Source organism: Balaenoptera physalus (assembly GCF_965194825.1).
Source record: "Balaenoptera physalus genome assembly, chromosome: 6".
NCBI lineage: Eukaryota > Metazoa > Chordata > Mammalia > Artiodactyla > Balaenopteridae > Balaenoptera > Balaenoptera physalus.
The window spans coordinates 95,004,055-95,029,322 of record NC_138885.1 but is presented as its reverse complement, the minus strand read 5'-3'; the positions used below and the strand labels follow the sequence as shown (position 1 = coordinate 95,029,322).

At 36.8% G+C, this 25,268-nt stretch overlaps 1 protein-coding gene across 5 annotated transcripts in view; it reads right to left on the bottom strand.

Annotated features, from left to right (window-relative positions):
• PARD3B (par-3 family cell polarity regulator beta) overlaps nt 1-25,268 on the bottom strand; it is a 1,041,978-nt gene that overhangs the window by 894,863 nt on the left and 121,847 nt on the right. For all 5 annotated transcript variants that reach the window (XM_082466955.1, XM_082466956.1, XM_082466959.1 and 2 more), the window contains one exon: nt 8,736-8,837. In XM_082466955.1, coding sequence (XP_082323081.1) covers nt 8,736-8,837 — 102 coding nt within the window. The remainder of the gene's footprint in view (nt 1-8,735; nt 8,838-25,268) is intronic.

Sequence of the window (25,268 nt, the reverse complement as noted above, 5' to 3'; positions counted from 1 at the left end):
GCATAGATACACCTATACAAATAGCCTCAAAAGAAGCTATTTCAAGAGAGAACACTAGTAGAACTGGGTCCAATAACATATGGCTAAAGGCATGCTGTAAAGAAAGAAATGCTCATTGATTTTTTTTTTTTTAGAAATACATTTTTAGCTCTAAGGAAAGGATTATTATAACCTCTAGTTTTACTGCCTTTTTCCCTCCAAATTTGAAGTTTTACACATATGTCAAAAATTTTCTTATGTTTTACTTTTGACTGTACTCAAATGCCTAGCTAAATTAACAGCACTATCAAGCTTGATAATTTCTTTCTAACCCCAGTGAAAGCTTTGCACCACAGATGTGCACAGCAAACGAGCACACTCAGATCAATTATACACACTCCCCACACACACACATCTGCACACAGATTCTCTCTCTCATTCATTCACACACACACTATTGTTGCCAACCAAGGAAGTTGCAGAAGGCACCAGGCCATCACCTGGAGTGGACACAGCCATCACCTGGATTACTTGGCTTTCAGTTACTCTCTCCCAACACCATTTGTCTTTGCCATAAATAAGGTCACAAAGGCATTGATTCCAAAGTGCTCCTCTGGAATTGAAACATGCCTACGAACTGCATCCTAATAAAACATTTAAAAGACACAACATAGTTTGGTGGAAGAAAAAAGATGGACAATTAAACCTTCAATTCCAGTTATAACTATCACTAACTGAAATCGAACATGTTTATTAAACACCAAACCACAGGTAAGAAGTCCAGGTGTTAAATATTTGAAAACACTATCCCAATCCTAAAGGAGTATACAAGACATTTGGAGAGACAAAACTAAGACTTAAGAAGTTAAACCATAATAAAATTCTTCAGAATTTCAAGATGGTAATTGATAAATGTTACTAGGCAATAATATATTTTTTAAAAGACTGCTCAGTGATTTCTATAAAATCACAGAGTGACAGAGAATTTATTCAGAACTGGACAATCTGCAAACAAACTAGAAAATATACAATTTGACCTGGATCTTGAAAGATTGCTAAGAATTGAGCAGCAGGAATACACATTCTTTACATGTATAAAGAATTTTATAATTTCCACTGTATTTTCACATACAACTTCTCAACCTTAACAAAGACACTGTGGAAAAAGTTATCATTAATCACTCATTTCATCAAGGGAAAAAACTAGCATTTAGAGTAGTTAAATGACTTGCTCAAGACCTGAGAACATTTATACATATACTTATTCACTCAATTCATTCTATTCCACTCCACAACCACCTCAGTAGTTATGAGGTACCAGGCACCTGGAACACCAGCAGTGAACAAAACCCAAGACCCTCTCCTCGTGGAGCTTCCATTCTATAACATACAGAATGAATCTTGGATAAGCAGGGCATAGGGCAAGGACACTCCAGACAAGTGGAACATTAAGCAAGCCATGGAGCAAGAAAGCACATGGTATCTAAGAGAACAGTCAGTACAGTAGTTTCTTTCTTGTTGAGATTTGAGAAGGTTGAGTTCGAGGAAGATAGTTCGGAGGCCTCTGAATACAATGTATGGCTATGAGCTTTAGCCTTGCTTTAGTATACACTGGAAGGAATGGTATCACTTAAGCAATACTTTAAGAATAATGTAATCTACATTAATAACAATAGTAATATGTTAATTATAATAGCACCTAACACTTATTGATGACTCACTACAAGCCAGGTACCCTTCTAAACACTTCATGTATTAACTTGTAAAATTAGTACTATTTTAGCTCCAAGTGCCCATGAGGAAACTAAGGAGAAGAAGATTAAGTAAGTTGCCCAAAGCCAACAGATAGCAGAGCCAAGAGATGAACTGACTCTGCCTGTCCAGAATCCAAACTCTCAGCCGCTCTGTGTCCCAGTGCGCCTGTGGCAAAGAATAGTTGAGGGGTGTAGAGGGAGAGAAAAGTCTACAAAAAGTCTACTTATCAACTAAGTAACTCGGCCTGAGATTTTATTTTAGATTTAAATGTGGTAGCTGTAAACATGCAAAGAGAGGAAAAGATACACGAATCATGTTAAAAGAATAAATTGGATTAAATATTTTTTAAAGAACTGCAAGTTCAAGCCTGGAAGACTAGGAGACGATGCTCTTATTGACAGGAATAAGGAAGTCAGTGGAGGAAACCAACTTGGAGCAGGAAATTGAGCAGTTTTGATCGGAACCAGATGCTATCAGGATCCCAGGGAGGAAATGCAGAACTGGACTCAGGAAAGAAATCAGCTGGAAATGTGGAGCCTTGTAACCTATTCTTGGTTCAGATATTTCTCCTTTGCAAGATGATGGGGTTAGGGTACATGATTGCTGAGGTCTCTTCTGGTTCTATAATGCTGTAATTTTGTTAATTCTACAAGCAGAGAGTACTCTTTAAAAGTTTGAGATGGAATTTCTTGGTCAAGATAATCCTCTTGGACTTCTGCACTTATTTGTGAAACATTCTCCGAACTTCCTCCCAAATGTGCTTTCAAAACTTCAACAACTGTGAGCCAAAGAAAAACAACCCCCAAATACCATATTCTGACTTGTTAAAAATCAAGGGCTTGCAAGAGGTGTTTCTCCTTGAAATGGGATTTTAACAGGCAAAATTAGGACAGAAAAATGAAGTAATTAATACAGGACTTTTTTTTTTTTAAGGAGTCTAATTTAGAATCCCCTATCCCCAGCAAAACACAATACATCTCAAATTGTTCAACTACATACTGAAAAAGTCATATACTTTATTACCACTAGCCAGTGACCTTGCAACCAGTGAACAGGAAGACGGGAAGAAGTCTAAACAAAACCAGTTTTACAAATGCAAAGATTTTTGCTTTAGCCATTCTAAAACTTACAAAAGCATACGTAATCATCAGTATGGTTGGTGACCATGAAGAAATGACAACCACTAGTTGAAATATAAACCCTGACTGTACTATCCACGACTGTGTCTGTGGCTTGTACTAAAAATACATCATCAGGAAGTATGTCCTGTGAGCTGGTTTCTAGGTAGCTGGGGACTCCACAAGAGGGCAACAGAGTGTTCTCAGAAAACAATGTGGGCTTAAGGACTGAGTGTCTGGTATTAGGTCACTAGTTCACTGTGCAAACCAGTCTCCAGTTCAAAACCACATTAGATCCCTGAATGCTTCTTGTATTATCAAACAATATGTCCTGATAAAAGCATTCTCATTTTAAAATTAGTCATATTGGCACTTTCATTTCTCAAATATTATTCTAAATGTTTTATCATCAAATCTTCCTATAAAACTATTAAACAATGTAATAACATTTAAACAAATTTAAGGTTTTTAAAAAAGGTTAAAATGTACTATAAAATAGTTTGATATTTTAGTATTTAAATTTTAAACATTTAATGGTTAAATCAAAACACAAAGGTAAAAACCGCACTAATCACACTATCAAAATATTATTATTGATGTAACAGTTAACATTTGAGTGCTTAACCATATACCATACTGGACTTAAAAGTGTTTATAGTTTATGTAGTTTTCCTACACTGACCCTGTAAAACTAACTTATGTCCATTTTACAAATGGGTAAATCAAGAGTGAAGAAACATGCCCAAGCACACATAACTAATAAGGGATAAAGCTGAACTGAAACTGTAATATCTGAGGACCAGATTTCACAGGTGACCCAGGGGGCCGACCCGCCCTCGCTAGAGTCCAGGAAAACCACTGGCATCTCTCCAAAATGAACCCCTATGATAGTCAGAGATAGAAACATTCTCCCTATGCACTTTACCACATAATTTTACTTTTGTATATTTAATAAAACCATGGCAGTAATCCAGTTTACATAATAGAAGTTACACATTGCCATATTTCAGTATTGTATCGCAATTGTGTTCTACAACCAACTCAAGAAATAATAAAGACAATTAACTAGGAAAACAATCATTTAAAAAGCTCAGGGCTTCGCTGGTGGCGCAGTGGTTGAGAGTCTGCCTGCCAATGCAGGGCACACGGGTTCGAGCCCTGGTCTGGGAAGATCCCACATGCCACGGAGCAACTAAGCCCGTGAGCCACAGCTACTGAGCCTGCGCATCTGGAGCCTGTGCTCCGCAACAAGAGAGGCCGCGACAGTGAGAGGCCCGCGCACCGCGATGAGGAGTGGCCCCCGCTCGTCGCAACCGGAGAAAGCCCTCGCACAGAAACGAAGACCCAACACAGCCAAAAATAAATAAATAAATAAATTTAAAAAGGAAAAAAAATTCTATGAGAACAAAGTTTTAAAAAAAAAAAAAAAAGTTCAATACTCAGAGGTTCTCACACTCAAAAAATACGAGTGAACATTGAGCGTTGCAGTGGCTTATTAAGCATCAGTCTTTAGATTTCTTAGGGCCTTTACATACTGCAATGAGAAACTGATGGAGTATTACACAGCTCTTGGGTATGGCACTGAAATGACTGCCATACAAGAAAGACAATAGCCTAACTACCAAAATGTTTAACATCCAGAGCCCCAAAGAGTGAAGGCTCACCCAATAAATTAAGAATCAATTTGTGATAGGTTTTGGAAGGAATGCAAAGCACAATCAACTGATCTGAAGTATATTTTCCTTGTCCTACAGGATCTTAAAAGCTGAGTTAGTATTAAACTTGAGAAGACCATCATCACTTTAAAAGTTTAAAATAGGATAAGAGACAGTGTATTACCGTCCTATTGCTGCTATAACAAAAATCCCCTCAAACTTATTGAATTCAAACAAGGCAAGTTTATCTTACAGTTCTGGAGGTGAGAAGTCTGAAATGGCTCTCATTGGGCTACAATCAAGGTGTCAGCAGGGATGTGCTCTGACTACAGGAGAAGCTGTTCCCTTCCCTTTTCCAGCTTCCAGAAGCTGCCTACATTCTTTGGCTGCATTTTCAAAGCCAGCATTGGCCAGTTGATACTTTCTCACACTGTATGTCTCTAACCCTGACTCTCCTGCCTTCCTCTTTTATTTATAAGGATCCTTGTGTTTACATGTAAATAATCCAAGATAATCTCCTCATTTTCAGGTCTTTCACTTAATTACATCTTCAAAGACCCTTTGCTATGTAATATAGATACTCACAGGTTCTGAGCGTTAGGATGTCTAATGTCTAATTAGAACATCTTTGGGGGCCCTCCCTACCGCAAATAGCACAGAATATAGTGTCCTGCATATAGTGCACACTATATTTGTGAAAATGCACATAACGGTTAGACTCCAAACGTATTCTACTAGCCCATTTGGAATTAAACTGTACCTGTAATCCAGATCCTGGAAAAGGAGCTACAAAAGAAAGCTACAGGGGTAGAACTGGCAGGCCTTTGCAGTAAATTAGATGCAGGCTGCAGGCACAGAGAGCTGGAGTTAAACCATACATGCATAGCATACTAGTTCTGAATTAATTTTGTTATTCTCCATAGTCCTATTACATATCTTTTCTTAACTATGGTGGTAACTGTGTAAAAGCAAATTCCTGCTTATTTATGATTGATGAATTTTCATAATTAGAAATCACACATACAAACACCCAACACACTGCCTTGGCGTATTGCAGAAGAACAAAATAGGGTGTGAAAATTTAAATTCTAGGTTCCAGAGGCTGAATCTGCCACTTACTACCTGTGTGATCTTTGGCAAGTGACTTTCAATGTCTGTGTTCTCAGAAATTAAAAATGGGTATCATACATAGCTCTTGCCTGCAGAGTTGCTCTAAAGTAAAATAGAATATGTAAGTGCCAGAGACATTCTGGGCCACTGTCAGCGTTCAATGAAACGTTAAGTCATTATTGGGTGAACTAAGTCAGTAGCCTTGAGCATCCAGAGAAGAGACATGCACGTAAAGTTGTAAATTCCTAGTTATCCCATAGAACTTGAAGCACACTGATACATAAACCTGAAGAAACTTGAGAATGACGGTCACAAATAGTTAAGTTTTAGCACGACATTTTGCACAAATACTAGTTATCATAAGATGCAAAATGCCAAAGCTGCTCCAGTAATATTTTGGCAAAATACAGGCTAGAAATAGTGCAACATGGCAAAAACTTGTTTCTCCTGTGAAGGGGCTCTAATGGGAAATCAAGTTAAAAGAAAACAAAACCTGCCCAAAGAGACACCACGTATGCATTATGTACTGTGTTGGCCAAAGGAATAACAGAAGACCAAAGACAAACCACTTCCAGTACCAGAAATTTTGAGAGTCATTTCTTTAGAAAATCAATTAAAATCTATTAGCCCCTTGTCTGATTTTTAAGTAGAATACCATCTAACCTCTAACTTCAGTCTCTACTGAAGTGTACTGGTTGGCTTTTTCATACACTACATAAACGGCTTCAGCCTACACTGCTTTCCGATTCTAAATTTCTGTTTTTCCTGCCTCATCCTTTCCAGCTAGGCCTTCAGTGGTTCCTAATGGCATTTCTCAACTGCAGTCAGAGTCTTTCCTAGAGCTGAGGTACGTGAGCTTTAGCACAAGGATTACGTACATTCACCCACGTCTCTTTGCACTTCCTTCTCCATATATTCTAAATGTAAGAGATGATTAGGTAACCAATTTGAAAAAGAGGAGAATTGTAGTTTTATCCAAGCTCAATACTATCTCAAAGGATCTTGGGAGAGTTTGAAATGCCACCAAACAACCACAAGCATCATATATAATTACTGCTTAATCTAAAATGACAAAAAAGGTTAAAAAGGCTGGCAGAAACTTCTTTCCACACTAGACAAATGGACTATAAGGAAATTAAGACTGCAGAGAGAATGTCAGAAAAAAATAAATAAATAAGTAATGCTGTCTTTTTCACTTACGTTATTTTAAAAAAATTAAAAATGGGAGTACAATTATTTCTGGCAATATCAAAAGTGTAAATTCTTATCAACTCTGCAGAACAATACCAATTAGGCTTCATGTAGCTGTGTTAAAGTAGATTAAAGGAATGGGTAAACCTGTACCCAAATAGTACTAATTCTTTGCTAGGATTTTAACTGATTATCTCACTTTTCTACCTTATTTAGTAATGGTGGTGAAGTCCTTTTAAAAAAGGTTATACATAATAAAGCTGTTTCTGTGTCTAGAAAATGAATTATGGTTACAAAGTACAATGCCAAGATAGTTAAAAATAATTCTCTATAGGACAAATGATTTCCCTGGGCACTGTTCATGGAATCATCCGTTCTGTAATGAGCTCTTGGATGAGGCTGGGGTAAGACATTTTCTTCTCGCCCTTCTTAAACCTGCCACATTTCAGCTTTTCATTTTAATACACTGGACTTCAGTGACATTGGAGATGGGAAGACCTTCTTCATTAATAAACGACCCAAATACCTAGAGTATTTCTAAGGAAGAAGGTAGCTGTAGAGAAGAAAAAAGTAAAAAAGGGAAAACAGAAGTGAAAGTCCTCCTCTTGTGTTATGAAGGTAAATACTACATTATTATTTACCATGAGACCAAAAAATAAGAAGTGTGCATCAAAATCACAAACAGCAAGACTCAACTGTAGAGAGGAAAGCTTTCTTTTTTTGCTCTAACTCAAGTGTTCTTTGAGAATCGAGTTTGGATAAAATATTGTACCAGATATTATTAATACAAGGATCAAAAAGGAATTAATATCTCCCAGTCTGTGTCCTCTAGGAGCTTACAATCTATTTAGGGAGATAAGTTCCTTATGAAATGGCTAATTAAAATGCAAAGCAAATGAGAGTTGAATTCCAACAGAAAACAGGGAAAATAAATGTATAGAATGTCTGCAAAGACTAATGTAAATTTCAACAGTCCAAAAAGATCTTATGGGAAAGGAAAAACGCAAATTTTATCTAAGTTCAATAAAGCAGTTATTTATATTCCAATCCAGTTGATTAAAACATACAAATACCCCTACCCCACTGCCCCGAGATCGCATAAAAATACGGAGAAACATGTTTACAGACTTAAATTAGCCTAGTACTAAGAGCTTAAGGATGCACAGCAGAAGAAACTTAGAAGCAAAGATCTTTCAGGGAAAGCTGCAGTTCAATTCTGGAGAACACATTAGCCATTGATCAGAGAGCCCAACACAGATGCAGTAAAAAACGATATATCTCAACAGCATAAACCAGTGTATTGCATCTGAAGAGTTTAGTTTTACACCTTTTTCAGTTTAGCATAAGACTAATGCCATTAAAACAAGGTAATTGCAATGGGATTATTCACAAGTAAGTGGCAAAACATGTTCAAACTTTTTGAAATATTCAAGTCAGTGTTTTTCACTGTAGCAATAAAAACAAAAACTACCACTCAAGATAGTTGCTTGCCAGCTACTTTAAGGAAAATCTTCACCACAGTTCTTCACAAGACTTTGCTCCCCATTGTATACTCTCCTTTGAAACACATTCAAATCTCAGGCATTAAGTTGAATATTAATGGGCCAAGAATAAACTCCAGAGCCAACAATGACAATGAGAACTCCAACAGCTTCAGAGCCTGACACTAATTTACTGAGGCGTATCAGGAACTCTTGGGAATGAAGTGTCTGCTAATTAGGCCACCATGAACAGACTCCCAAACCTTGACAAAGTTTTTCCCAGCATCTGATGATGAACTGTGATTTATGGGCTGTCTAGGTAAAACTCGAACAGATGGTATCTTTTAACAATAATTGACACATGAGTTTGTTAAGGATCTCAATCTCTGGAAAAACATGTGGCTCTATAGAGGAAAACAAAGAAGAACATTTTTAGAGTCATCTACCTTATCTTTGTCTTCAACGACATCTGCCAAGACATCATCTGGATCCAGGATTCCTCCATCTGTGTATTCTAAGTGATGAATCTTCACCCAGTACCCAGGATCCTGTGGTAGAACAACCAAGAAGTTTCATGACTAAAACTTTTTTTAAAATGTAAAATACATTTTAATTTTAAAAATAGACTCCTTAAAAATATGCTCTAGCAATAATAAAAGTTTTAAACACCTAAAACAAATGTTATCTGTTTATTGGGATAAGTTTGTGGCATGTTTATCCTGTTTAACTTAAGTCAGTAGATCAATGTATACATATTTTATCAGTTTTCCTGGAAGACAAATTGCAATGGAAAAATAAATTACCCCAGCCATTTGTAAAGCATAGTCAAGGAATTTTGAATAACCTTCGCTTTAGGTAATCCCAAGAATAATCTGGATAAAGAAAGATCTTCTCAAGGGTACTTTCTGAAATTGGGGATTAGAAATTCAAACAGATTCCTAAAGCTGTAGGAAAAAAATCAAAAGGTAGAAATCTGTGATGGTAATAGCTATGATCTCGGATATACAAATGCAATGAGAGGACCAACATCCTCTTCAACTCTTTTTATCTCTGTGCTGTGCACATATTCTCAAGTCTAAGATTGGCAATGACATCTGGAGCTAGAACTCCAGCATTGATTTCTCCCTGAAGCACGGCAGCAACTAGAACAATGGTCACAGTCAAACCGGGGTGGAGGGTGGGGGGAGTCATTGAATTGGGGTAGTGATTTAGGAGATTTCCAAGTATTGCTTTTTAAAAATTGCTTAGGAGTGTAAAGCTTAAGGAAAGGAATTACTTTCTCAAAATTTGATATGTAGCTAGATACTCTGCTCTGATCCAGCTCAGCTGCTTATATACTGCCTATTTCTGGAAAAGATATGAAAGTGAGCCATTATGACAATAAGAACATGAATCAATGAATGAAGAAAAACATTAGTATAGTTTTTACCAGAATACCCAAGCTATAATCAATTTGGTTCTGTGATGCTTAGAAAGTCCCTCAATGTGGGAAACTTTTGAGCTATGAGCACCCAGTATCCACTATAGGAATAGATACCAGTTTGTGAGAAGACATAACAGTTTTCCTGGGATAAAGCTCTAAACCTTTACTACATGAATCTTTGTAAAGGGTAAGCCCTAACATAACCCTCAAAATTCAATTGCAATTTTAGAAAAACTAATAGAAATGGTTGCTATTTAGCCTTCTCTGTAGCTGTCCCCCAGTAATAGACAAGGACATACTATTAAATAATAATTCTTTTCTTTAAATTTTATTGTATTTATTTTTTTATACAGCAGGTTCTTATTAGTTATCCATTTTATACATATTAGTGTATATATGTCAATCCCAATCTCCCAATTCATCGATAATAATTCTTTTAAAGCAACTATTCGGAGGGCTACTGATATGCGGCTCAAGTACATAGCTTTTCAGTAATCAACTTGATAAAGTGATAGGCTTAAAAAATCTGAAGGAGTCCTCCTTAGGTAATCTTTCGATATTTCAAAATTAAGTTTTCTATAGAGCATCTAAAGAGCTCTAAGATTCCAAATAGAATGAGAGGAATTTATTTTGCTTCTAATACTAGTCTTATAGGTGGAAACACTAATGATTTATTAGGCAACAGCCCAATTCTATTTTGCCTACATAGAGATCACAAAGATATAAGCAGTGACTATACAACCAAGTAAGAAAAGCATCCATAGCTCAGATTCTTTCATCAAAGAGCTTTGCCAACACAAGGATAATTGTGCTATAAAAGGTAAGCTAAGTACAACAGACTAGATTCTAAATAGTGAAGATACTCTGGTAGACAAAACACTATATGTAAAGGCCACTGGAATATACAGAAAAGAGAGCAAAATAAAACTGCCCCCACAATCTTTGGGAATTGTTATCTTTTTTAGTCTGGCCATGCTACAAGCAATGGACTTCTCCAAATCTACGCAGGACTTCTAGCTGAAACCTATAGAATATTGCATTTTTCCTTATAAAAAATTCTTCTTACATAGTGTTCCATTTCATTAATTTCCATTACTTCCAATGAGTTGGGTTCTGATATATTATAGCTCTATAGATGAAATCTGTTGATTTTAACCATGTTTATGAAAGGTGATGTATTCTAAAGAGTGTGCTTTTTTTATATTCAATTTTTTAAATCAGACATCAAGTTGTCTGCTTTCTTCTTATACTGTTTGGAAAAGCAGATTTTATCACCTGAGACTAAGGTAAACCCCCAACAACTGCGGTATAAGGTATACCTCTCTTCCTGCCCAGAGAGATGAAAACCAAAGACTCAGATTTAAACTAGGGAAACTGAGGAAATAGCAGAGGACAGGATCTGATCAGTGGCAAAGGGAACATCAGACAAGTGGCAGCAAGATGGGTTGTTAAGTCACATAGCATTCCTCCCTCACACACACTTGTAGGATCTAAGACCTGGAAAATCAGGCACAGGAGTTGAAACTAAGATATTTATCTCCAGTTCTGATTCAAAAGAGTACAGAACTTAAGTTTTACAAACTTATAATCAAGTGAAAAAGTAATCTGATACATTTTGGAATCGTATATTCAAATTCAATCTGAAAAAAAATTTTAAGTGAACTACATGGTGCCAGAACATAAAAAGACTCTTTGCAATTTTAACTCTGTTCTACACTGGAATGTATAAAATGGCTTTATCAAAGGAAAGAGTAGGCCAATGACGAGCACGCATCTAACACTGAACAAAAACTGATGAGCTGTATGAAAGCAGTCTCAGAGTTAATATTTCACACATCAAGAGAGGTAAATCAACACAGTATGTACCAACTGTGATTTTGTCCCCATGGCATTTTGGCCATGGTGCTATAGATCACTTTAACAAAGTATACACAATATTAGCAGCCAACAAGCCATCATAAGACCATAAATTTACCCTGACTCCTTTATGCATGTAAAAATTTCAACCATTACATCACAGTCAACATTTTGCATTTCATTTACTTGGTTTTATTACCACCATGAATAAAACTGATCAAACATGAAAAGATGTTCACATATATGTCTTGGTTCACCCAATTAATCATTTGGAAAAGTTTACTCTATTTTTCATAATAGTGACATTTAATCTACCTTTATATTGTACAAATATCTATAATATGCATAACTTTTAAATTATTTTGAAAATATCTGAAGTATGTGTGCTATGCTATAAATCATATTACTTGCACTCCTAGATCATTCAAGTATTGAAAAATAACATAATATACATTATGTTTCCTCCACTTCTGATAGTATCTTACCCATTTTTTAAGTAATGCACAGTTAACTTAAACCCTACTGGAATTTGAAAATTAAAAATAGTCTACAAGGATGAATTGGAAAATGGGAAAAAAAAGGTATGCGCTATGGAAAGAAGACAGTTACAGGGTACTTTTAATGATCAACGTAGAAATTGTTCCAAACAGGTATTGATATTAACAGCAACAAATATCTTTCACTGTGGGCAGATGACATAAAATTTGACCCCATACCCTAGAAAATGTATAGTACCCAAAGTTTCAAAGAACAGTAATTTTCCATCTGCAATACGTAGAGGAGTAGACTGGAAAGCCAAATACTACAATGTTGTGACTACCAAGCACTGAGATTATGTCAATGATCAAGAGAGGGTTTCTCAGCAAAATGCCTCTGGTACAAGAGAAAAATAGCCTGCGTGGCAGCAAGGTCCCAAAGTGAGGAGGAGAGTGCTGTGAAGGAAAAGCCAAAAGGTGGAGAAGGGCTGTGTTTATGAGTGGGCTGTGTTTATAGTGCTCAATAATGTAACTAGGTTCTTGGTGGCTTCATGTTTTCACAAGAAAAATCTTACCCACTGGAACACAAGAATAATTATAAAGTGGAATTTAATAGAAAATTAGAATTTTCCTTGTAGAATTTAACTTCATGAATTTGGTGGGATGTATCCATAAAATGAGATTTCACCGTTTTCATCATTATCTTCATCATTATAGCAGATCATTTGTTTTAGTGCCTACTACAAGCCAGATGCAATAGGTACTGTGTGTTTTATACGGTTAACTCATTTATCTTCCAACAGCCTCATCAAATAGTTATCAATCCATTTTACAGATGAGGAAAACAAGGCATGAGTAGGTGAACTGACTTACCGAAGGTCAAATGCTTACTAGACAGCAGAGCTAAGCTGCATTTTTTAAACATAGAAAATCTTTTAGATTAAAGAACTTAACAAAAAGCACAATTACCCAAGAAGGGGATCAGATCCATTTCTATCTACTAAGTATATGTGATCCACGCAAGTCGTCATTACTCTAGGACTCTGTTGCTTCATCATTAGTGAACCTGGAGGCTCTATGGCCCTCTGCATAGGGCACCACAGGGAGGTCAAAGTGTAGAGGACACAAAGGGGCAATAACGGAAGGCCCCAAAGCCTTTGTGTTAGTGTGTCCAGTGTTTCACAAGTGAGAGAAGCTTCAGAGCATAACTGCTCATAATCATGAAACCAAAGGTTTGGGAAACAGTGGGAAAAAAAGAGTAGAAAGGGAGCTTGAGGTGTCAGAGGTTGGATAGAGAATTATGAAGTTTTTATGTGCATGCACATTTTAACTAACTACTTCTATCATAATCCTCTGGGGTTACTCTCCCTTCTACCCAAGACCAAAAGAGAACCAGATGCCCCAGAATGCACCCAGGAAACAGAGCAGTCAGAGGAGGCCTGGAGACTATTGGGACAGGCAGAGAGCAGGAGTCTCTGAATAACCAACCACAGACAGTGTAGGGAAGAAGAGTTCCCAAAAATGATGCCTGAGCAAAACCTAGCAGAGCAGTACTGACACCTGAAAGGAAAGAATTAAGCCAGAAAGAGCAGTACTGACTACAGAGGTTATTATGAGCTGGCCCTGACTTCAGAACAGGCCTCCACATTACTGAGATAGATCAAGCACAAACGTGAGAAAAGATTAGGAGAGGAATATGAGCTGATGCCACTTTAATCAAGTATGTTTCCAAAGAATCCAGGAGAACTAGAATGGGACCAAGGGTTTTTATGCTGGGCTGCAAGTAATAATACCTGGTGAATTCAACAACAGAATTATAAACTTCAATTTATATATAAAGTGAAGGTGAGTCAATCAATCTGTAAATTCATTTCCAGTTTTAAAAATCTATGATCCTACAAACAGAAACTTGACATAGCCATACTAACATCAGATAAAGGAGACTTTAAGAAATATTACTAAAGGTAAAGAGGGACATTTCTTAATGATATAAGGATCAATCCAACTGGAAGAAAACAATTCTAAATCTGCAGGTACCCAATAACATAACTTCAATACATATACTGCAAAAATGGACAGATATTTTAAAAATACACAAATTCACAATCACAGTGGGAGATTTGTGATAGGAAATAAAAGTCAGTAAAATATAAATCATCTGAACAGCACAATTAACAAAGTAACCTCATTTATTTATATCACATATATACAAAACACTATACCACAAAAGACTAGAAAACACATTCTTTACAAGTACACATGGAATATATACCAAATTTAAGAAGTCTGGAATCATTCAGAATATGATCTCTGATCATAGTGGAATCAATTACAGAAAGAAATCTCAAAAATGCCTGGCTGTTTGGAAATTAAGAAATAAAGTTATGATTAATACATAGATAAAAAATAAATGCAGTTAGAAAATAGTTTGTAACTTAAAAATAATTAAAATTTTAAAATGTGGGATGCAGCTAAAGCAGTGCCCAATGGAACAGTTACAGCCTTTACTGCACATATTAGCAAAACAGAAAAGCTAAAGTCAAGAAGCTAGAAAAGAACAGCAAAGACAGAAGGAAGGAAATAAAGAGCAAAATAATCAATCAGTTAATAAATATAAAACAAATATAAATCAAAGTTGGTTCTATAAATGCCTTGATAAAATTGATAAATACCTAGCAAGACTGATAAAGAAAAAAAGAGAAAACATAAATTTCCAGTATTAAGAAGGAAAAAGATAAACAATACCATCATAGATCTCACAGATAGTAAGATGATACTGTAAAAACTTTTAGACCTCTAAAACTGACAATTTATATAAAATAAACAAATTCTTTGAAAAATACAACTTGCCAAAACTGACAATAAAAAGAGAAAATATACACGGAAAACAGTACAGAGGTTCCTTAAAAACCTAAAAATAGAGCTACCGTATGATCCAGCAATCCCACTCCTGGGCATATATCCAGAAAAGATGAAAACTAATTCAAAAAGATACATGTACTCCAATGTTCATAGCATCACTATTTACAATAGCCAAGACATGGAAGCAACCTAAGTGTCCACTGATAGATGAATGGACAAAAAAGATGTGGTATATGTATACAATGGACTACTACTCAGCCATAAAAAAAGAATGAAATAGTGCCATATGCAGCAACAATGGATAACCCTAGAGATTATCATACTAAGTGAAGTAAACCAGAGAAAGACAAATATATGATATCGCTTACATGTGGAATCTAAAAAATAATACAAATGAACTTATTTACAGAACAGAAATAGACTCACAGTCATAGAAAATAAACTTATGATTACCAAAGGGGAAAGTGGGAGGGGAGAGATAAAACAGGATTATGGGATCAACAGATACACACCATTATATATAAAATAGATAAACAAGGATTTACTGTACAGCACAGGAAACTATATTCAGTATCTTGTAGTAACCTATAATGGAAAAGAATCTGAAAAACATAAATATGTATAATTGAATCACGTTGCTGTACACCTGAAACTAACACAGTATTGTAAATCTACTTCAAGAAAAAAATAATATAAATTAAAAACAATTTAAAAAATGAATCTATTATCTTAAAAGTTTCCCGTAAAGAAAATACCAGGCTCATATTACTTCACAGATAAAATCTTCCTAATGTTTAAGGAAGAAAAAGTGTCGCTCTTATAAAACACTTCTGAAAACTAGAAAAAAGAAACTTTTCCCATCTCATTTTATGAGGACAGCATAATATTGATAACCAACACCTTACAAGGACATTACAAGAAAATTATAAAAATTTGCATATGGATACATATCCAAAACTCTTAAATAAAACATCTGTAAATCAAATTCAGTGATGTTTATAAAGGATAATACATCATAACCAAGTGGGATTTATTCCAGTAATGCAAGAGAGGCTTAAAATCAAAAATCAACTAAGGTTATTCACCAAATTAATAGGGGAGAATAAGGATAAAAATTATATGATCACCACAATGAATGTAACACAAGCTGGTGAGAATATTTACCACCAATTCACAATACCTTCTTAGCAAACAAAGTGAACCTTTAACTAAACAAGGCAAGAAAAACACAATTTTTTAAGGGCAACAATTATAGTAGCATCAAAAATATCAAATATTTAGGAATAAGTCTAACAAAAATGTGTAAAGCGTCTTATGCTAAAACACAAAATACTAGGAAAAATTAAAGAAGTGTTTCATGGATTGAAAGACTCAGAAGTGTGAAGATTTTGATCCTGCCCAAATTGATAAGGTTAGGGTTAGGATTGTGAGGATTTGGGACACTCAGAATTCTCAGACCCTGACGATATAAGTATAAATTTATACAGTTATTTTGGAAAATACTGGCAGTATCTGAACAACAGAACACTGCATAGAGCTGAACACAAACATCCACATAGCTTTGTAATTCCACTCCCAGGTACGTATCCAGAAGAACTGAGTATATAGAATTACCAAAAGACACGTAGTAGAACATTCATAGCAGGATTATTCCTAATACTTAAAAATCTGGAAATAACGCAAATATTCATCACCAGTAGAATGGACAAATACCATGTCCATGCAATGGACTACTAAACATCAACAAGAATAAACAAACTACAATTTTACACAACAATATGGGTGAACCTCACAACACAGCATTGATCAAAAAGAGACTAATACCAAAAAAATTACATACTATATAATTCCATGTATAATAAGCTCAAAAACAGGCTGTACTAATTCAGTGTTAGAAGTCAGGAGACTGGTTACCCCTGAAGAGGAGAAGGGCAGTGAGTGAAAGATACACAAAGGGGCTTCTGGAGCAATATTCTATTTCTTGATGTGTATGCTGGCTACACTTATTTGTACACTTTTCTGTATTTGTGTTATACTTCTAAAACTTTACATAAAAATGAAACCTTTTATTTCAAAAACTGATTTCTTTTTTCAAACTGAAATACCCAGTGGTTCCCTTCACACACGACATCTCTACAGATAAACAAATGCAGATCACTAAAAAGCTGTTTAGAACAAGTTTCCTTAGAAGTAAAAGAATAAATCCTAAGGCAAATAAAAGAAATGTAGGCGTCCCCACAGATGGGGAAGCCAGATTACCCCACCAACAGAACAGGCAACTCAGTGACCACCAGTTACTCAAAACCTCTAAGACCTACAGAGGTGACTTAGTGGACCACGGGCTTCAATGAGCTGACAGTGTGACAAGTCAGTGAGAAATGTTACCCGTATCTCAGGCTGTGATAGAGGTACTGTGTCCAGAACAGAACAGGTAATAATCTCATCCTATGCTAAAGTGGTCACCCCGCATTTAGAATAGTTTTTCAAAATTTATTGAGATAATTATTAACAAGCTGGAGAGCACACATATGGGGGTGGAAGTAGGGCAGCTCCCTCATCATAACACAGAATTTAGGTTTGTTTAAACAAAGGGAAAAATTTCACAATTTCAAACATAGTAGGACCACAGTTTACAAGGCACTGAGCTCTTGATACTCAATAAGGCAAAAATCTCTTATGGTTAAAATTACCTTTGAAAATCTTTCAGGTTAGTCTCCAATATGATATCTCCCTATCTCTTTTCAATAAGTTTAACACTACTTATTTTTCATCCAGGACTAGAGCATATTATCATCTTTTCAGTTAAGCACCAAAGTATCTGGATTATGTTGGAGATCATGTTCTGTGAAAATGCTTAAGTATTTAGAATCACACTCAGGCCAGAGGTAGACTCACTACCATAAGCACATGTGAACTGAAACAAAAGAGGTGGTAGCTGAGTCTCTCATTTCGTGCTTCCTCTGGGATATGTGCTCATTGCTCATACAAGTTACATTAGCTATTGATACATGACTCAATGTATCCCCCTCTTTTTCTTTGGTTGAGTTTTTACAGGTGAATCTGTGAAATTTAAATGACTGTATAAGACTCTCATCAAATCCAAAGGCTGTTACATACAAGAAAGATTTGACTTGTTCTGTACTGCTCCAAAAAAGTTACATAAACAAAAGAGACGTAGCATAAGAAAGAGCTTCTAAAAAGAGCTATCCGAGAGCAGAGTGCTAGAGGAAAGAGCTAGAGGTTATGACGGTTACTTGTAGAATGCTTTAAACCTTCTTCATTCATTCATATAAAGATGCACACACAATTGATAGTATCTGTCAAAGACAGTCTTTGGAGTTATTGTAAAAGACATCAACATCATAGCAGCAAGAAATTCTGGATTTAATTGGTTGTATCAAGTAAAGCTTGAGTTGTATAAATTTGCGTTCTCAAATTCTTATTAAAATTCCTGGTAGAGTACGATGAAATAGTGAGCTCTCCATTCCCATAAGGAGTCAAGCAAAGGCTAGATAGCCCTATCTCAAGGATGCTGTAGGATAACAAATGGGAACTGTGTGATCCTGAAGACCCTTTCCATCTCTCAAACCAACAGCTTCTGGAAATTCAAAGGTCCTTAGGTCTTTGAATCTACACCTAGAGAAACTTCTTGAATGAAGACATTTCTGCTATATCAGAAGAATGTTTTCAGTAGCTCAGCATAATTCCACAGTGATTGTGCATCTCCAAGCAGGAAGTCCATGAGCCAAACATCTTTAATATCCCAATGCATCAGTTATTTTAGTGTCTTGCTGTGTAACCTAAAATTTCACTGATTTATAAACAAATGTAAGAAAAAGGTCCTCCATCCCCAAAGTAAAAGAATTATTCTGGTAAAGGAAAAAAGAAAAAAAAAAACCCTGAGAATTTTATATTGCAGTCTGATGTAGAACTTGCAAACATGGAAGGACCAACTGTATCACACCATTTAACACGTGGAACTTGAGCATCAACAGATTTTGCTATACAAAAGTCATGCCACAAGGAAGGTAGTTGGCTTGTGATATACAATTCTCAACAAATTAGTCTCAATATAAGAGCACCACAATTCCAAGGGAAATTTTCAATTTTATCTCATAATCCAAGTTTTGATAATATTACTCATTCTTTTCAAGCAGAAAGAAAAATATTTAAGCATCAAGGCATAAACTTCATTTGCTAGTTCATGTATCAACTAAATATTAATTACTCCATGTCATTTTTCATTCAGCTTTGTGAAGTAACCATAATCTCAGCAATTTTCTTTATATAAAAGACTTTAAAGGTTCATTTTTCATCATGGGATTAACCTAAACTCATGAGGAAAAAAGTTCCAGATACCTAGATTTTTTTTTAAACAAAAGACAAATTTTAATTATTTTCAAATCTGCTGCCTACATCATCACAGCATACTCTCTTTATAAGAATATGGAAATTTCCTTTTCCTATGGATCTAAGAGTGAGTTAAATGCATAAAAGTATACTCCTTATGTAAATCTTCAGTATTAAATACACTGTAATCATAAAATGAAAAGTTTTATCAGGAAAATCAAATGTTAAAGTCTGAAATCAACAAAAATTACACCTTTAATTGAATTATCTATTTTGAAAGATTCCCAGTATGAAAGATTTTTAAAACATTAAACCATTATAATTTAATAACACTGAAATACAATGCTTCAAAATAATTTTAAAGAAAACAGCTGATTTTTCAAATCCTGTTTTCCATTAATTGTTTTCAAATGAAATTTTATAGTCCAAAGACCTGGATGCCAAGGTTTTAGAAGCTTGTGTGGTCCAAAGGAATGCAAAGCCTACAGCCAAAGAATGGAAGTGGCCAGGTCTCCAAAGAGAAAGACAAATAATTTTTTTAAAGAATTTATTTCATTATAAAACCCTAAAAAGTATTCTGCTACAAAATGAATTTTTTTAAAAAATTTATTTTTTTATATATTTATTTTATTATTTTTTTGGCTGCGTTGGGTCTTCGTTGCTGCACGCGGGCTTTCTCTAGTTGCAGCGAGCAGGGGCTACTCTTCATTGCGGTGTGCGGGCTTCTCATCGCAGTGGCGCCTGTTGTTGCAGAGCACAGGCTTCAGTAGTTGTAGCACGCGGGCTCAGTAATTGTCGCTAGCAGGCTCTAGAGCGCAGGCTCAGTAGTTGTGGTGCACAGGCTTAGCTGCTCCGCAGCATGTGGGATCTTCCCGGACCAGGGCTCAAACCCGTGTCCCCTGCATTGGCAGGCGGATTCCTAACCACTGCACCACCAGGGAAGCCCCAAAATGAAGTTTAATAAGAATCTGAGAATGCAAATTCATACAACTCAAGCTTTACTTAATATAACCAATTAAATCCAAACTTCCCTGCAGCTATGATGCTAGCATCTTTTACAATAACTCCAAAGAATACCTGTGTTGGATACTGCCAATTGTGTGTGCATCTTTATGTATATGAATGAATGAAGGTTTAAAGTATTCTACAAGTAACCGCCATATCCTCTAGCTCTCTAACACAAAGTTTTATGTTCCATCATTGAAGAAATTAAGACATAGAAAATTTTAATTTACATCAGAAGAGGTACTGTTGGCAGTGTTTCTAAAAGTAAGTTAACTTTAAGATAAACATGAAGACCTCATCAACTTTATTTCCAACCACTGCTTGTAAAATGTGTTTTCAGTATGGCAGTAATAGGAGTGGTGAAGAATTACCGGTCTCTGATTTTCACAAGTATTCGGTTACTACTGCCCACTACTGTTAGCTTTGTTTCTCCAACATGGTCATTCCTCCAGAATGCTACAGATGGATCACAGATGTGGCTAAGAGAGAGAACACAGGAAGCACAGACAGGAAGTAGGAAAAGCTAAGCTCAAGGATCCCCTGCTCAGGGATGACCTTCATGACAGTCAATCTAACGCTGATTCTCTGCCCTCACTGCCAGTATGACGCACGATTAGTTTATTCCACTATTTGTTAATTTTTATTGGTCTCCTCCAACTAGAACATAAGCTCCATGATACAGAAACCTCACTGATCTTCTTCACTCCCATAGCCCCAGTACCTAGGACTACTTTTGGCATCCACTGTATATTTGTCATAGGAATAAAGACGAGAAACAGAAGAGTAACAGAAGAGGATAAAAAGACCTGCTGTAACAGAGAAAACCATTTCATTTACACTCAAACAAAAGGTTTAATCATGTGACCTAGATCTTTTGATAAAGCCAAGGGCAGCCTGAGAAGAGTAGAAACACTGAGAGTTGCATGTCAAAGGCAATCCTTTATGCAACATCCATTAACAAATTATAGGAGAAAAACCCCCATCCTTGGAAGAGTAAAGCTTATATTCACTGAAGAGAGAAGACAGTATTTAACCAACATAATAAATAAGTAAATTAAGTGGAATCTTAGAAGTGATAAGAGACATGGGAGAGAAAAACAGAGTAGGGTGAGGAGGATGGACAACCCAGAGGGCTTATGTTTTGAACAGGTGGTCAGGTCATGCCTTACTTAAAAGGGTGCTATTTGAGCAAAGATTTGAGGAGGCAAGCCAGGGGCAGTTTGGAGAAAGGAGTCAGGTCTCCCAACAAACGGCTGTGCCTGTGGGCAAGCCTACTGCAGTTCTTTGTAAAAGAAGTCAAAGCTCAGAAAGGGGACCCTTATAGCAGTGGGAAAACCAGCTCACTTGTCAGGTCAAAAAAGCATGGCAGATGTCCAGCCTCCCCAGGAACACCTCTCCCCACACCAAGGAAAATTTCACTCTAACTCTACAACATAAGCTAAAATGCTACTCTTTTTCTGTCCTCATTAAACATGTGTAAAACTACTTTTTCTTTTAAATGAAAATATTTCCAGAGAGGTGGAAGAAGGGACCTACGTGCTCTTTGCATCTCAGATGTTCCCCTCCAAACTGCTGATGTAGGAAGGCATACCAGGTATGACTGTGCATGGCCACATAAAGATAATCCTACACCCACCCAACCCCCCCCAAGTGAAACTATTCCATGGGAAATGTGTGAGATTTAAAGTCACTAAGACTGGGTTGAAATCCAAACTCTACCACTTATGTAAAATGGAAATACCCTCAACCCTCACTGGAACATGAGAAGTTCGTTACATATTCACAGGCATGCACATACACTGGCATATCAATCAAGCTACATGTATTTTCTCTCTTAGCATCATACGCTTAAATTCTACAAAAACAGAGCCATCTCTAACTTACATACTACTATAATCCCAGCATCCAGCACAGTTTTCTCCTCGTAACAGATACACAAAAATCAGTGCCTGTTATTAATTACTGTCCTGTGTAATTCTTCAAAGCTGAGAGTTTAGGGGGCAAAGAGACTCCCCTGGGCTTGAAAAAGAATGTCATTTGTAAAAGAAGTCAAAGCTAGCAAAAGTTCCACAAATAGAAGTTTCAAAATGCTAGGCAAGTTTTTCATACACCGAAATTCTGGCCAGGAGGAAACATTCTTCCCCAGTTTTCTCTGTGCTTCTGAGCAAAGTGCGGTCTGTAGACCAATGTGGTCCATGAGCTGTTTTTTTCTGCAACAAAGTTAGTACAGAAATTAAGAGTAAGCATTTAAAAAATTCTTACAGCAATTTTTTATTGCTGCAATATCCAAGCACATGATTTTGTATTTTATAAAAGCATCAATTTGCTATAGACAAACAAATGAAACAATCTGGTCCTCCCCACTACAAATAGTTTGAGAAATCCTGTATATACTGGCCATCCGCCCGATGCCCAGTGCCTTAGGTAGGACTCATAATTAAGTGACACAGTTTACTGGCATTAATCAAAATGCTGACATATGAAAAGTAGGCCTCTACAGACAAGAAAAACTTCCACTTAAATATTATTTACACAGGAAAATGCAGGCCAAACTCCAAGAACAATTAGCAATTTATCAAAAACTTTTAGAAGCCAATCTGCTAATAAATTGGGATGGACTTCCTTTGTTCTCAACACCTTACCTATGCTTCATGAGAACGAGAATGTAGACAGCAACAATAAAAACTACCTAGTTTTGTCTAAAATTACGGTATCATTATACCATTATTTACTATTAGGTTATAAATATAGTGGGGGGAAAAGCTCTAAGCAGAAATGCCAACTGTGTAGCAGGCAAATAACACCAAAAAACAAGGTGGACTCATAATTCACCTTATAAAAAAAGATGGCATGAATAATAGAAAAATTAAATGTTGAGGGAAATTTTTCTGAGAGTTATATCACAGTATCAGTTTTATACATTTACATATATTTATATATATTCACTTAGACATACCTATTAACATAATAATATTACAAATGCTGAGGTAACTGGGAGTCTACTTTGTCCAAGGAAAAACTTCAATCCTTATTTTTTTTTAAGTTGTATAAGGAAATATTTTAATTGAAAGTAAATTACCAGCTGACACCTACCTATGGTTATAGGGATTAAGTCTAATTCCCACCCATCTTCCCTGGAAATCAACCCCAAACAAGAAAATTTTAAAAACAGTACTATAAACTCTGTTTAATGAAACCAGTAGACGATCTGCAGTTGGAAGCACAATGTAAAAGATAGAAAATGGATGGATAGGGGCTTCCCTGGTGGCGCAGTGGTTGAGAATCTGCCTGCCAATGCAGGGGACACGGGTTCGAGCCCTGGTCTGGGAAGATCCCACATGCCACGGAGCAACTAGGCCCGTGAGCCACAATTACTGAGCCTGCGCGTCTGGAGCCTGTGCTCCACAACAAGAGAGGCCGCGATAGTGAGAGGCCCGCGCACCGCGATTAAGAGTGGCCCCCACTTGCCGCAAATAGAGAAAGCCCTCGCACAGAAACGAAGACCCAACACAGCCATAAACAAACAAACAAATAAATAAATAAATAAACCCAAAGTTAAAAAAAAAAAAGAAAATGGATGGATAAAGAAGCAATGACTTCTCAGGGAGAAGGAAGGTGAAACCCAAGTGCTCTTAGATGGAGACAGCTCGCATGAAAACAAGCCAGTCCACTTGGGACACAGTCTGGAGCCACCAGGGTCCATGAAAGTTAGAAGAAGGCAGGGGCTGAAAATGGTGAATAAAAATTGTATGAAAACATTTTTAAAGGATGGTGAAACTCCTACGTGCCCACAACACCTCCCCTGTCAAGAGGCAAGAAATATAACCTGTGGTGCCACTGAACCCTGAGTAGGGTGCAGACGCCAAGGCATCAGGCACAGAGAAAGGGCTGGATACAAAGGGCTACAGACTGCAGACAGGGACTGAGTGATGCATGGTACACATGCCAACCTTACTACCCCACCCAACCCCACCCACGAAGCTAGCAGCCAGCCCTACAATCTCCAGCCCAGCCACCCCTCACAGGCTACTGGAAGAAAGAGCACCACCAAAACAGGTGACCCAGGAAACAGAGGGCCCAAGAAAGCAGAGGTGGGAAGGGGATTCCCAAAAACACAGTGACAGCAATTAATAAGATAGCCATGCTGGAGCTCAGAGACCCTGACTGGATCCACACAAAGGGATCCAGGAATGAAGTTAACCGGGGAAAACCCAGAGTCCATAGAGTTTATGACAATTTTAACCCTATGGAAAATGGTAATTTTATACAACTAATAGAAGGAGAAAAAAGAAAGCACGAGATTCAAAGAAAACAAAGCAAATAAAATACATTAACTGCAAGAAAACCAAAAATTTGTGTAAGATAGGAAGCAACCGCTGTTACTGGCTCGAGTGAACAATATCTATGTGGTCACAGTGGCAAAAACACTGCATATAGATTTAACCCAAAATTCCAACAACAATTCTGGAAGATGAAAGGGAAGAAAACGTGAAGAAGCTATAAGAAAGTTATAATTTTCAACTACCCTAATAGGATGTAAACAGATAATGTCTAAAACTGATTTATCAAGAGACAGCAGTAAATTCATATTGAAAGCACACTGCGGGCTTCCCTGGTGGCGCAGTGGTTGAGAGTCTGCCTGCTAATGGGGGACACGGGTTCGAGCCCTGGTCTGGGAAGATCCCACATGCGGCGGAGCGACTGGGCCCGTGAGCCACAACTACTGAGCCTGCGCGTCTGGAGCCTGTGCTCCGCAACAAGAGAGGCCGCGATACTGAGAGGCCCGCGCACCGCGATGAAGAGTGGCCCCTGCTTGCCGCAACTAGAGAAAGCCCTAGCACAGAAACGAAGACCCAACATAGTAATCAATCAATAAAATAAATAAATCTTTAAAAAAAAAAAAGCACACTGCTATCCCATGATTTATAAACTTAGAATTATGGCGATAAATACCCAAAAAGGGCAGCTAAGGGGTTTAGAGTGGCTGTTTCTTGGAAGGACGGGCA